General features: G+C 36.3%; 1 protein-coding gene across 5 annotated transcripts in view; it reads right to left on the reverse strand.

Annotated features, from left to right (window-relative positions):
• The window catches only part of PDSS2 (decaprenyl diphosphate synthase subunit 2), a 270988-nt gene that overhangs the window by 46778 nt on the left and 209016 nt on the right, over positions 1-15194 (reverse strand). For all 5 annotated transcript variants that reach the window (XR_014017210.1, XR_014017211.1, XM_081250994.1 and 2 more), the window contains 2 exons: positions 6209-6382; positions 5138-5269 (listed from right to left, as the gene is read on the reverse strand). Coding sequence is in view for 3 of the 5 variants with exons in the window: in XM_081250994.1 (XP_081107120.1) it covers positions 5138-5269; positions 6209-6382 (306 nt within the window). In the remaining 2 variants the exon portion in view is untranslated. The remainder of the gene's footprint in view (positions 1-5137; positions 5270-6208; positions 6383-15194) is intronic.

Consider the following 15194-nt stretch of genomic DNA (forward strand, 5'->3'; position numbering starts at 1 on the left):
GGAAAGAGAGCACTAGAACTAATTTCAGGATTAATAAGCAGTCTCCTTGAGATTCAGGATAGAAAGTCCCTCTCAAGTGTTATGCAAATTGTACTCCCTAACTCTGACTAGGCGGTGTTCACAGAACAAGATCATTATTATAGAGAGCTTTATATAAACATGAATAAAATTTAGAAAATTAAAATAAACTCAAGTAAGGAGTCTTTAATCTGAAAAATGTTGCCCCCTGCATGACAGAAACTGATTTCTTAAATTTCTTATTTGCTTCAGACGAATTCACCTTCTCTTCTGTGACCCTGTTCATGACACAGACATGTACATATAAGGAGAAGGGCCCAAAGTCCATGGAGCAAATCACAGCAGTCTGGTGGGGCCTTGAGAGGTGGGCAATAAACTGCCAGTTCTTCCTGAAGGATGAGGATTTAGAGATGATCACAGGGGACCTAGGTTGGAGGATGTAACCTTATTTGCTCATGGGTGTCATCTTGGCAGAGTTTACTGACCTCTGGACAAGATCTATGTAATTTACTGGAGATAATGCCTAAGGCATAGGCTATTTGGAAAGGATATCTCTTTGAACTGAAAATCAAATTGAAGATAATGATTTGGGAATATTTCACCAGTTGTTTAGGAAATCCTGGACTCTCATGTAGTCTATATTTACAACTTTGCATGCTTGCAAAGACACTAAGAGTTAAATATGTTCCTTTTCTGTGAAGCTTATTTAAAATTCATATCTATGCTGCTCTTATATATATATACACACACACACACACACACACATATATATGTATATATATATATATGTATATATGTGAATAGCCAACAGAGACTTGATAGCTTTCATTTAACATATTTAGCTGGTTCTTTTCAACCAAAATGTATATCTGCAATGTATTCTAATGTAACCCAATTAGAGTTACTAACACCATCTGTATATGAATTTTTGGTTCAGCTGTCAAAAAACACACAAAATACAATGCTCATAATACAATATTCAATAGTTGTGTAATATTTTATTGCACTATACTTCATTTAACTTTTTTCTATTTTCAAATGGATCAATTTTCATTTTCTTCCTTTTACAATTGGTATTTTACTACATATTTTAGTATGTAAATCTTTGCCCACATCTCTGATATTTTTTTGGGATACATTACTAGAAGTGCAATTACTATAGCAAAGTATATAAACTTTTAAATCAAAGGTTTAAATTATGTATAATATTTAAAGTCTAATAACAAAAGACTTCTAACAAAATATCCTAGCACTCTCCAGACTTTGTCTGTCTCATTTCCCTCTTTAGCTGTTCCTTCTGTTTATCTTCAAATACTGTTTTCTTGATTTTAAAATTTTAAGACATTATCTATTGATCCTATGATAAAAGGAATAATTACATTTCTTACATGACCAAAAACATTCCTTTCCCCTACCCTCTCCCCAGTGATATTATACTTTTTGGTTTAAATCAGTATTTGGTATTTACTTTTTTTTTTTTTTTTTTTTTTGTGGTACGCGGGCTTCTCACTGTTGTGGCCTCTCCTGTTGCAGAGCACAGGCTCTGGACGCGCAGGCTCAGTGGCCATGGCTCACGGGCCCAGCCGCTCCACGGCATGTGGGATCTTCTCGGACCGGGGCACGAACCCGCGTCCCCTGCATCGGCAGGCGGACTCTCAACCACTGCGCCATCAGGGAAGCCCTGGTATTTACATTTTTATGCTATATAAATATTATCCTCTAAGCCATGTAAAGTATTGTGATTACATTTTGTTTCTTATACATTAAGAATTTATTCACTACAGCTAAGAACTGCCTCATTTCATATCATATGTTTAATGTGGCTGTTTAAAAACGTGGGCCCCAAATTCTTTGAAATTGTTCCCAGTGATAGGTGAGGTATACAGCCCTTCCCCTTGATTCTGGGTGGGCTTGTGACTATTTTGATAGGAGACCATGAAAATGGCAGGTGATTTCAGAGGCTGGTCATAAAAGAAGATGCAGCCTCTGCCTTGTTTGCTGGAAGGAACACTTGTGTTTGGAGTTCTGAGTTGGCAAGAAAGAAGTCTGACTACTCTGAGGCTGCCATGCTGTGAGGAAGCCAAGCCAAGTGGAGGAGCCATGTGTGAATACTCTGATTGTTTAGAAGCCTGGTTTTCTTGACAGTCCAGCCTAGGTGCCAGGTGTGAGTGGAGACTCCAAATGATTCCAGTCCCCAGCATCACTGAATCACCTCTAGCCTCTGGTTCTTTCCAGCTGAGGCCCCAGACATCATGGAGCAGTCATCCCTTCGGTGCATTGTCCAAATCCCTGACCCACAGAATCCATGAACATAATAAAATGGTTATTTTAAGCAGCTAAGTTTTGGGGTAATTTGTTATGCAGCAGTGGTAACTGGTACTCTTAGTTTTCTATGTTCCTGTTATTAATTTGTCCCTAAATTCTCAACATGGCCAAGTACATTAGGGGATCAACAGTTCCATTGTTTCCTTGGAGATATTACTTCTGGAGATCTCTGTCCTCTTGTCCCAGTCGAGCCTGGATGCAGAGCCATCAGCCTAGGACTTGCATGGGTGAGAGACAATGTAGCATGTTATTGTACTTACAGATGTGGGCCCTGTAGCCAGGCTGCCTGGGTTTGCATCCTGGCTCCACCACTTACCAGTGCTGTGTGACTGTGCTCAAGTTAATCTCTCTCTGCTTCAGGTTTCTCATTAGAACAGTGGCTGGCACAAAGTAAGTGCTCTTATTGTTGGCATTCTTGTTATTTATTATTCTTCCCTTCACATTGTCCTGGGAATTCCCATCATCTCACACCTATGTCTGATGCCCTAGTTCCTAAATTCCACATCTTTTTCTTTCTTGGTTATTCCCTTGATAGAATACATCACCAGCTCCTTAAAAAAAGATGCTTAGGAGGTAAGGTTTTTGAGACTTTATTTATGCTTTAATTGTCTTTAACATCACACTTGATAGTATTGACTGGCATAAAATTCTAAGTTGGAAACAATTTCTCTTTGAATGTTGAAGTTATTACTTCATTGTCTTGAAGCTTTCAGTGTCACTACTAAGACAATTCTGATTCTTGACCCTTTGTACGTAGGTTTTTCTTTCTGGAAGTATTAAGATCTCTTCTTTATCCCCATTGTTTCAAAATTTGATAATGATGTCACTTGGTGTGGGTCTTTTAAAATTCACAATTTAAAGAGTGCCATTTCAATTTGGAGACACCTTCAGGTCCTTCATTTCTTAGAATTTTTCTTTTCTTTTAATTCTTTATTAATTTTACACCTGCATTTTCATTAAGTCTCTTTCTGGGACTCATAATAGATATAAGATCTCTCAAATTGGTCCTCTAATTTTCTTATCTTTTCTATTTTCTATTGTCTTTTTAGTCAGTTTTCTGGGAGATTCTTTTAATATCTTCTATTCTTCTTCTGATTTAAAAAAAAAATAAATTTATTTTATTATTTATTTTTCGCTGTCTCGGGTCTTCATTGCCGCGCAAGGGCTTCCTCTAGTTGCGGTGAGCGGTGGGCTACTCTTTGTTGCGGTGCACGGGCTTCTCACTGTGGTGGCTTCTCTTGTTGCGGAGCACGGGCTCTAGGTGCGTGGACTTCAGTAGTTGTGGCACACGGGCTCTAGAGCACAGGCTCAGCAGTTGTGGCGCACAGGCTTTGTTGCTCTGCAGCATGTGCGATCTTCCTGGTCCAGGGTTCGAACCTGTGTTCCCTGCATTGGCAAGCGGATTCTTAACCACTGCATCACCAGGGAAGCCCCTTCTTCTGATTTTTTTTAAAATTCTGCTTTCATATTTTTATACTTTATAATTCTGATTTCTTATTCTTGAATTGTCCTTTTTTACATATCACCTGTTCTTATTTCATGGATTTAATATCTTATCTCACTGAATATATTGATTGTAGTACATTTGGAAATGTCTTTTTTCCCCCTTGCACTGCCTCTGTTTCCTCTAAGTTCCCTCCTTTTTTTTTTTAATCAGTTTGATTTTGACTTGTTCTTTCACAGCAGAGGCTGCTCTCAAATGCCCAGTGGTCCTTTATTAGCTATTCTACTTCAGTTGGATATTCTGTGCCCTTGGATACTCTGAGGCTTGTCAACTGGTGGACCTCACTGTAAGGCAGCTGGCCAGGGTTACGGCATGTTTACTGAGGGAGCCCCAAAAGTCCACATCTGCAGGGCTTTTCCTCTGGGTTTGACAGTTTCCCCAGAAAGGAATCCTCTCATTTTCTACCTGGTGAATATAACAGATTTTAAGCTGGCTGTAAGTATTTTGAGATCTATTAGGGAGGAGTGGTTGGAGAGGGAAAATCTTATCTTTCCAAAAGCAGATATCTTAGGCTCTCTCTACTTGAAGTGTGCCATCTACCTCCGTCCGCCTCAGCTGTGCGTGCTTTCCCATGTCCAGTCTCAGATTAACCCAATCAATTAGAGCCACCAAATTAAATAAATTCCATGAAGTTCTGGATAAAAAGGCAAGAACTTTTTGTACCTGGATTTAAAAAAACCCAAAAAAGTTTCTGGATTTAAGAAAAACCCAAAAAAGCTCCCTCTCATCTTCCATACCTTCCTTCCCCCACAAAAAAGTAGAAAATTCACCCAAGTCCCTTTACCCCTCCTACTTAACCATACTTTTTTTTTCCTTTGATAATGCCTCAGAACTTGAGTATTCAGGATCCAAGTTTGTTTTAAAATAACCCAATGAAGTGACAGGCAGAACTTCTGGAATTTTGCAGCTTGTGCTAGAGTCTACATATGGGAAATTGCCATCAGTTAAAGGGTGGTGCTATTACCATAGCCCAATTTTTGAAAGCCTTTAGAAAAAAAAATCATCTGAGTTAATTAGTATTCACCACAGGCACAGGTTTTGTATTGCAGTATTCTATGAATTCAGATAATAAGAAAACACAGTACTGCAGTCTCTAACTTTTAACTAACATTTACCTCTCAAAAATGTATATTATAAATTAAGAATTTTACCTGTTATATGAATAAGCTCGTATATGACTGATCTATATGCTCCATACGGCTGATTAGTCTTAGATCATCATAAAATGAGCTATGTTTTAAAATCAACCAAATACTATTGGTACCTAAAATAAGAGTAATTTCATTTTACCTCTCTGATCTGCTTAATCCACAAGTCTCTTCCAAGAAACTCCTGATGTAAGACTACAGGAGCTGAGTTTAGATTAAAAGTCAAGGAGTCACTGGTCTTTTCTTTAATAAAAGGCTGGAGATCAGAATTTATCTAGAAGGAGTAGTGAAAAGAGTTAAATCAGTGAAATGCACATACATTGGCATATTTTAGTCATGTTCAGAAAGCACCAGTTACTACAGTGAGAAATTAAGCTTAAGGAACTCAGTTTTTAGATGTACTTTAATAAGCAAAAGAACAGCTCATATGATTAACAATAATCTTAAAAAAACTTTTAGAATAGTTTTCCCCTAACATATTCCTTTTTAATTTGGCAGCAGCCTTTATTTTGCTTTTTAAGTTCAAGGTAAGGATCAGAAATTTTATTTATTTAATAAATATAATCAAATAATAAATAAATTAATCGAAGATTTAATAAAGCACATAAAAACTCATCTGGAGATATTACATATTTTTGTATATATTTCCCCCTTCTTATGAGCTATTTAAGTGACATCTAAGAAATATGTACTAAATGGAATTTAAAATTACATATACATGGAGGTAACAAAATAACAGCTAATCTTGAGACATTTTGTATTTCATTATGCCCATTCAAAAGAATCAGTTATTGGAATTAAAGCTTTCAACTTTGCTCCATATATTTCTAAATTTCATTAACTTTCCACAGTTTGCTTTACATAGGAGCTATAAGGGAACTGTAACAAAAATGCAAATATTCTTCCCTTTTGTGACTGGCAACATTACATGTTATTTAATAATTTGCAAGAGTTCTTTCAAGAACCCTTTCAGGTGGTAAGAAGAGACAAACATCACAAATATGGTTTAAGTAAGCTGTAGCTTTCTATCAAAATTATGCAGTGCTCACCAATCATACTGTTTATATTATGTAATAACCACCAGGAATGATAGATTTTATGTACTCAATAAACAGTTTTTGAGATATAAAAGCAGTTTATTAAATGGTAAAAGGTTTCTTGTGTATCATTTTAGCTGTTTAAAACAGAAAAAATAGAAAGGGTATGCAAATACCTTATGACTCATGGCCATGTGCTTCCCATACTGAAATGCCATATCCTGAACCTCAGCATCATGCTTTGCTAATTCCATTGCAGCTTGGCAGCTCTTTGCTAATAAGGCACCATGGGAGAGAAAAGTCTGCTCCTTCCAAGTCAATATTCCAATATCATCTGTGATACGATTTTCCTAAAAATTGCAACAAAAGCCAAGATTAAAAAGGTTTTAGGAGTAATTTAATTGTTTCGGTTTTTGAAGAATAAGTGTTAAGAAATGAACTATTCAAAACACTCAGGCTGTTGCAACAAGACAGAACTAAAAGATGCTGATCCTCACCTCTACCTAAAGAGAACTAAGGATGTGGGAACTGCTTTTTTAGGGTAATTGGGAAAAAATGAAAGAAATGTTGAAGCAAATTTTATTTTGAGCTAGGGAACTTCTATTAAAATATACTTATAAGGCAAAATTAGAAACTTAGACCTTCAAACTAACTCTCTTCTAGATTCATATCAGTTCTTAATTAAGTGCTAGTATTCCAAAACACAAGAATCCTATTGTCTTTAACTTATGTTAAAATGCCAAGGGCATAGTGAAGGAACTGCATTCTCTTATAAGCAGGTAGATAGAAAAATCAGAGAGAAGGTAACCCATTACAATGGAGTATGATTAGATCATACTATGCATCAAAGTTTATTCCCATAAGAAGAAACAAGATGATAAGGGAAGACATAACTGTAGTTTATTTAATTTCATCTTTTTACATTATGAAAATCATGGTAGTATCTTTTTTTTTTTTTTTTTTTTTTTTTGCGGTACGCGGGCCTATCACTACTGTGGCCCCTCCAGTTGCGGAGCACAGGCTCCAGACGCTCAGGCTCAACGGCCATGGCTCACGGGCCCAGCCGCTCCGCGGCATGTGGGATCTTCCCGGACCGGGGCACGAACCCGTGTCCCCTGCATCGGCAGGCGGACTCTCAACCACTGTGCCACCAGGGAAGCCCATGGTAGTATCTTTAAGTAAGCATAAGCATACACATACCTACTGACTCTAGACCAGTGATGTCCAGTGAAATTATAATGTAAGCCCCATATACAATTAAAAATTTGCTAGTAGCTACATTAAAAAAGTGAAAAGAAACAGGTGACATTAATCTTAATGACATTTTATCTATCCCAAGATATCTAAAATATTACTATAATAAAATAAAACATATAATCAATATAAAATTATTAATGATATTTTACATTCTTTTTTTACACTAACTTTTCAAAATCAGTGTATACTTTACACTTACAGCACATCACTAGTGACATTTGAAGTACTCAGTAGGTACAAGGAGCTGGTGGCTACCCTAGTGGACAGCTCTGCTTTAGGCAGTTAGCTCTCTGAGGACAAGAATGATGAAGTGATATATATAATGATGCTCATTTTACGGTGTTTCTTTGAACCTCAAACTAATTAGAACCCATCCAGAAGGATTAACTAACCCAAACACTTTACTTCCTGCTGCCCATACCAAAATCCTTCTCCTTCCACCATTATTTGGGGACAAAATAAAAAATAATAAGAAAACTTAGACACCATTAAAAAATGATCTTAGATTTAGCCCCACCTCTTTCACCATGTTGAAGGGAATCTTCAACCCATTGGTCAGATCAAATTCTCAACTTAAATTTACATGCTTTTAAACAAAAAGAGAGTTCCACTTATAGCAACAGTTACAAATATGCAACATAGTATTGTGTTAATAATCAAAAAGCCACTTGGGGAGAAACAGTGCATAAACTGCTTCATAAAACATTGCGAATAAATGACAGCATTTAATTTTGGAAATCTGAGAATGGATTTTAAAATATGTAAAGTTAATATCATATTAATAAACCTAGATAAAAACCATATTATCTCTCCACATATACTAAAGATGCATTTGACAAAATTCAACTCCTATTCTTGATGGGAAAAAAGCACTGAATAAAACAGGAACAGATGCGTATTTCTTCTTTTTTTTAAATGTATATACAGCAATTTTATTTCAATGGCACAAATGAAGTTAGTGTGTAGGAAACTGATTTATTTATTATTTAAAAAATATTTATTTATTTGGTTGTGCCGGGTCTTAGTTGCGGTGGGTGGGCTCCTTAGCTGAGGCTCAAGGGCTCCTTAGTTGTGGCAGGCAGGCTCCTTGGTTGCAGCTCCAGGGCTACTTAGTTGCAGCATGTGGGCTCCTTAGTTGTGGCATGCAAACTCTTAGTTGCGGCATGCATGTGGGATCTAGTTCCCTGACAAGAGATCAACCCAGGCCCCTTGAATTGGGAGCGCAGTCTTATCCACTGCGCCACCAGGGAAGTCCTGCGTGTAGGAAATTTAAATCAAACAGTATGGTAAAAATAGCAGAGAACCAAAAAATCTAAAAAGCAAGTACACCTAAAGCATGAGAATTCATTAGTGTTTCATCTTCAATTATGACTGACACTTGATGCTTGCAAATTTTGAAATAAACTTTGAGATCATGATCACTATTCTGAAGAGATTTCGGCACCAGCACTAAGATTTGTACATTCAGTTGGTTTGCAGTTGACTTGTTAGTCATTTACATACTATAGTACAGATTTGTCACAGGTCAGATCACAGTGTTGAAGGAAAGAAAGACCTTCCTGTAATTATATAGAAAGGATCCCCTAAACTGCACTCAGCTTAAGACATCCAATGTACAAGAGCACGAAAACCATCACAGTAATGTAGTTCCAAGGAACATAGTTTTGGTAAGGAAAATAACCTAAGCTCCTGTTTCCCGTTTTAATTACTGAAATCTCTACCAATGACAAAAATGTCATATAGGACACTAAATGTATACAGTAATTCAAACTTCATGCAAAGAACATATTTAGCAATCTGGGATAATGCAGAATGACTGAAAATATAACGAATGTGATTCAACACTGGTTCTTTTTGTCATTTTACACAGACGTCATGTTAATATTAGACCAAAGCACAAAATGTTTAGTGCATAAACCAGTTTCTTTTTTAAGATCTACCATTTTTTATCGTAGTCTTTTATCTTACTTTGGACCACTTGTACCCCGTACTCTATCCTACTGTAGACTGTTTAACTTAATCAACAAAATCAAAAGTAATTTCTGACCAGATTTATGGGTGACATAAAAATTTATAACATCAAAGTGTCTGCATAACCAAAAGTACAATAATAAAGAAGAAAATGCCTCCTATTTCTTTTAGAAAATAGTACTTTGTAAGCTTGCTGCATCTTTAATGCTTTTACTATTGCATGACAATGAATAGTTGATAGAAAATAAGAACTGTATACTTGAATTATGATAACTCATCCATCACAGATTAATCTAATAATGAAGTTTCTGCAGAAACAGGAACTATTTTAACAAGGAAAAAAAAATGCCCTCATTCCAGATGTATATTTCTTTAATATGACAGGTGCCTGTGTTTGTGTGTGTGTGTGCACAAGCACGCATGATCACCCAAAAGTTAGCAAGTACTTTATGGGGAAACACACGAGCCCTTCTTCCTAAAATCAGGAACAGGACAGAGATGAACACAATACCATTGCTATTTAACAACGTAATAGAAGAGGCAAGAAAAGGATAGCTGTATAAAAATTAGAAAAGAAGAGTTTAACTATCAGTATTTGAAGACAGTATAACTGTATTTGGGGAAGACCAATATACAAAACTCAACCAAAAAACTACTAAAACAAGAAGATAATTCAGTAAGGTAGCAGCATATAAAATCAATATAATTTATAATTAACATAATAGATGTAACCATAGCTTTCATACATAAAAACTAATCAGAAAGTATTGTAAATAGGGCCTTTTCTTCCATTATATCTATGAAAAAAAGATTTAAAAGCTGGGAATAAACTTAGAAATGTACAAAATTGATATGAAGAAAATGTTAAAATACTACTGAAGGAAAGCAAGTTAAATAAATATAAAGGCATATCATGTTTAAAGATAGTAAGATCCAACCTCATAAAGTTACTCCAATAAAATTAACACCACCCCTCCACCCCTCCACCCCCCCCAACTTAGGCAAGCTGATTCTAAAGTTCATATTGGAAACAGCATGAAGAATAGCCAGAATAAGCAGGAAGCCATGAAAAAGAAGAGCAGTGTAGGGTGAGGTGGGGGGAAGAAGGGTAGATGAGGAGAGTAATGATGTCTAGCCCTACCAGATACTATATTATAAAGCCTCGGTAATTAAAAAAAAAAAGTGCACTTTTTAGATAGACAAACGATGGAACGAAATACAAAGTCCAGGAATCAATCAAACTATACACAGGAATTTACTATATTTTAGGGAAAAGTTGGACTTTTCAGTAAATGGTGCTGGTACAACTGAATAGCTTTCTGGAAGAAAATTAAGACTGCTCTGCATTTCACACAATTGATCAGGATAAACTCCACATAGCAAAAAATAAAAGCAAAAGAACCACAGACAACAATAGAAGACAAAAGATGATAAGGAAAGGTATGTGCACTTTCTATCACAGATGAATGACAAATCTCCCTGTGGTAGGCTAATAATGGTCCCCCACAAAGATAGCCACATCTTAATCCCTAGAGTCTGTGAATGTTACCTTACATGGTACAGGGGACTTTGTGGTTATGTTAAGTTCAGGATCTTGAGATGGAGGAATTTTCCCAGATTAACTGGATGAGCCTAATGCAGTCAAAAGGATCCTTATAAACGGGAGGCAGCAGGGTCTGAAGATGGAGGATGAAGCCACAAACCAAGAAATGAAGGTGGAGACTAGGAAGGGCAAGGAAAGGGATTCTTCCCTAGAGCCTCCAGAAGGAATACAACCCTGACAACATCTTGATTTGGAGGCTTCTGACCAAACAAACAAACAAACCACTTTCCGCCGCCTTAAAGCGTCACTCAGTGTTGGTGAGGCTGTGAAGAAACAGGCATCTCAAATATGACCGGTAGAGTCTGTCATACAGAGTGAAGTCAGAAAGAGAAAAACAAATACCGTATGCTAACATACATATAAGGAATCTAAAAAAACGGTACTGATGAACCTAGTGGCAGGGCAGGAATAAAGACGCAGATGTAGAGAACGGACTTGAGGACACGGGGCGGGGGGAGGGGAAGCTGGGGCGAAGTGAGAGAGTGGCATGGACATATATACACTACCCAATGTAAAATAGATAGCTAGTGGGAAGCAGCCACATAGCACAGGGAGATCAGCTCGGTGCTTTGTGACCACCTCAAGGGGTGGGATAGGGAGGGGGGAGGGAGACGCAAGAGGGAGGGGATATGGGGATATATGTATACATACAGCTGATTCACTTTGCTCTACAGCAGAAACTAACAAAACACTGTAAAACAATTATACTCCAATAAAGATATTAAAAAAATAAAATAAATAAACAAATAAATAATGATACTAAAAAGACATGAAAATGAAAAAAAATGACTGGTGGAAGTGGAGATTGGATAGAAATTTTGTAAAGTCTATCAAAATTACAAATGTATCTGCCCTGCGACCCGGCAATCCTACTTCCAGGAATTAATCCTACCTACAAGCGCCCACACATGTGAAATTAAATACATACAAGGTTATGGTCTATTGTTCATCCAGCTGCCTGGGTGATCGTTTTAAAACATAAGCCAGACAGAAGCATACTGGCCTTTGTGCTGTTGTGCAAACACTCCAGGCCTGTTCCTCCTTCAGGCCTCCATACCTGCTATTCTCCGTCACTTACTCTCCCCAGATGTTTACATGGTTCAATTCCTCATTGCTTTTGGGTCTGTAATCAAATATCAATTCCACATCCCTTCCCCATCATTTCCTGTCTCTCTACCTTGCTTGAAATGTTTTTCCTTGATACTACTGGACCACTGATATAGTTATTTGTTTAACAGCTTATTGCCTGTCCCCGTCACTAGAATGTCTGCTCCATGAAAGCAAGGTCTTCGTTTTGCCCTCTGCTGAATCATCAGCACCCAACAGAGTGCATTAAGTGTGCAATAATATTTGCTGAATCTTTATCTTTCTTTTGGTATCTTTCTCTTTCCCTCTTTTCCACCTTCCCCTATCTGTCCTATATTGAACATAATAAAGAATTGAAATAATTTTCCCTGAATGCCTTCCTACCACCCACAGAATCAAGATAAGCTCTATAGCACAGGATTCAAGGCAATGGTACCAGGCAATACTTCTGGCTCCTTCTCCTACCCCAAATAGCCCCTTTGAGACCTGCATTTCAACAACACAGGACAATTTGGTGTTTCTTGAATAAAATACGTATTTTCACACTTGGGTGAATTAAAAATATTATTCCTTTCAAAGAGACTATCATCTCCTCCAATTAAATTGAACACATCCAGTTCAAATATCACTTCTTTGAGAAACGTTCTCAAATACTCCCAAGAAATACTTTCCTCTTTAGACTAACATAGCCTTATTCATATTTCAAAATAGCCCTTAGTTCTCTCTGAATCGTATGACTGCTTATTTGTTTGTTTCCTTGAGGACTGGATACAGTCTTAATCATCTTTACATTTGTATTCACTTAGGCCATATTTAATTTTCAACAAATCCTTGTTAAATGAATAGAACTGTGTTTATCTGTTACATTTATTAAGTAATCGTGTGTTCTTTTAAAAAATTTAAAAATTAATGTGTAGCTATATCCATTCAATGGAATGCTACTGTGCAATAAAAAGGAAGAAAGCGCCGACACATGCTATGCCATGGATGAACCTCAAAAACACTACACTCAGTGAGAGAAGCCATCCATGAGACCACATACTGAATGATTCCATTTTTATGAAATGGAGATTAGTGGTTGCCTGGGCTGGGGGTGGGAACTGTAAATGGTCATGAGGGACCTAATACGGTATGTGTGAAAATGTTCTAAAATTGATTTATGGTGATTGTTGTATCACTCAATTAAGTTACTAAAAATCATTGAATTGTATGCTTGAAATGGGTTAATTTTATGGTATGTAAAATATATCTCAACGAAGTTGCTAAAAAAGAAAAAAGGGTAATGAATATAACTTTTACATTTCTTGGTCTCAAATGCTTAACATTTAAAAAAGTTATATGATTCTCAATTAACTTTTCGTGGTTTGTATACCATCCTCATGTATTCATATAACAAACATTTATTTAGTTTCTATTATGGGTTAGGTTCTTTGTAAAGCAATATAGATATGAATATATTTATTAATAGATAGTTATTAATGAATAGCCTGTCCTCAAGAAGCTCACAATACAGGAATGACATCCATATCTATCTATATGTGGATATTAATATAATAGATAAATCAATATAGTTCTATCTCAGAATAATTTTTGGAAGATCTCCAATGGTCAAAGATTCAGTTTTATTATATTTTCCTTATTGTGATTAAGACATTTTATTATTCACCATTTCTACATTTTAATTCAAGTAATACACGATCTCCGAAAAAAAATTAGCAAATTCAGATAGCCAAGAAACAATTAATATATAGTCCCTTGAAATCTGCTATCATAAGTTAATCAGGTCATAAGTCAATAATTCTGTTCCTAAATTAATCAGAAAATCTATTCCCTGAACATTAAATTATTACCTATCGTGACCTTGGTTACAAATGAAACAAAGTCCCTCCATTCATTTCTGTCAGCTTGCCATGTATACATTAAGAGAGCATGCTTTATTTTTTATTTTTTATTTTTTTTATTTTTTAAAGTTGAAAATTTCTTTTTTTTTTTAATTAGTTTCTGCTTTATAACAAAGTGAATCAGTCATACATATACATCTGTTCCCACATCCCTTCCCTCATGCATCTCCCTCCCTCCCACCCTCCCCATCCCACCCCTCCAGGCGGTCACAAAGCACCGAGCTGATCTCCCTGTGCTATGCGGCTGCTTCCCATTATCTATCTACCTTACATTTGGTAGTGTATATATGTCCATGCCTCTCTTTCGCTTTGTCACAGCTTACCCTTCCCCCTCCCCATGAGAGCATGCTTTATTACAAAGGAAAAGTTAATGTACAATTGTAAAATACCAAGAAACTAGTTTGATAACCACATCCAAATTAGTATCTTCAGACATCAGATATACAGAATTGGTGTGAAATGAACGAGAGCAGTCAGAGTAAATGAGATTCAGATATACTTACAGCATCAACTTACATCTGTACAGTTTATAGAAGGAGGATACATTCAGTGAACATTGACTTTTGATGGGATTTTCTCTTTTTCAGAAAGGTAATATACGTCAACATACCTATTGAATGACTGTCAGACTGAAGGATATTAATTTTTAAAATGTAGGTCTCTCATTCACTGTAACATGACCTTTTTGCTCAAGCAAGGTTAGTTCAAAAAACACACAGGAAAAAAACCTGAAGCTTTCAAGATGATGTTTCCCAAGATGGTGGCACTGGTGGTTGTACTCAGATATAATATTCTGTTCTGCTACTGAGCTGTCTGGGGAATGTGTACTTTGAGTTGCTTTCCTAATGGTAGTAATACATTTGTACATACCTATTTACATGAAACCAAAGTGTGTTTGTAAAGTGGCTGCTTGGGATTAAAGGTCTAGTCCATGGTCACAGAACAAAGGCAAACGAATTGATTCAGGAAGATGTTCAAGCTCCAACCAGAACCTGCCGAGCCAAACTTCTATCTTTCACATTATCAGAGAAGAAGAGTGTTAAGAGTACTTTAAAGAAAGCATGCAAATATTTCCTGTTGTCATGCTTCTTTCAGATTCATATACTGAGCTGCTACCTTTATAATTTATCTTTAAAATATATCTTTGTATATTTATGCAGCATAAATTTGGGTCTGATAAGAGATCAGATCTAATGCCACTTTTCACCATTTTAAATGTTTGCTTTGAATTAGCCTTTTCAGCTATTTTGAGAAGCTAAACAATGGCCAAAATGTCTACCAGCTTTATTTTTTTTTTTTAAGTCAAGGAAAATTTCAAAAAGACTCCCTAAATTTAGGGGTAAG

The sequence above is a fragment of the Mesoplodon bidens genome (assembly GCF_964165515.1).
Source record: "Mesoplodon bidens genome assembly, chromosome: 12".
Taxonomy (NCBI): Eukaryota; Metazoa; Chordata; class Mammalia; order Artiodactyla; family Ziphiidae; genus Mesoplodon; species Mesoplodon bidens.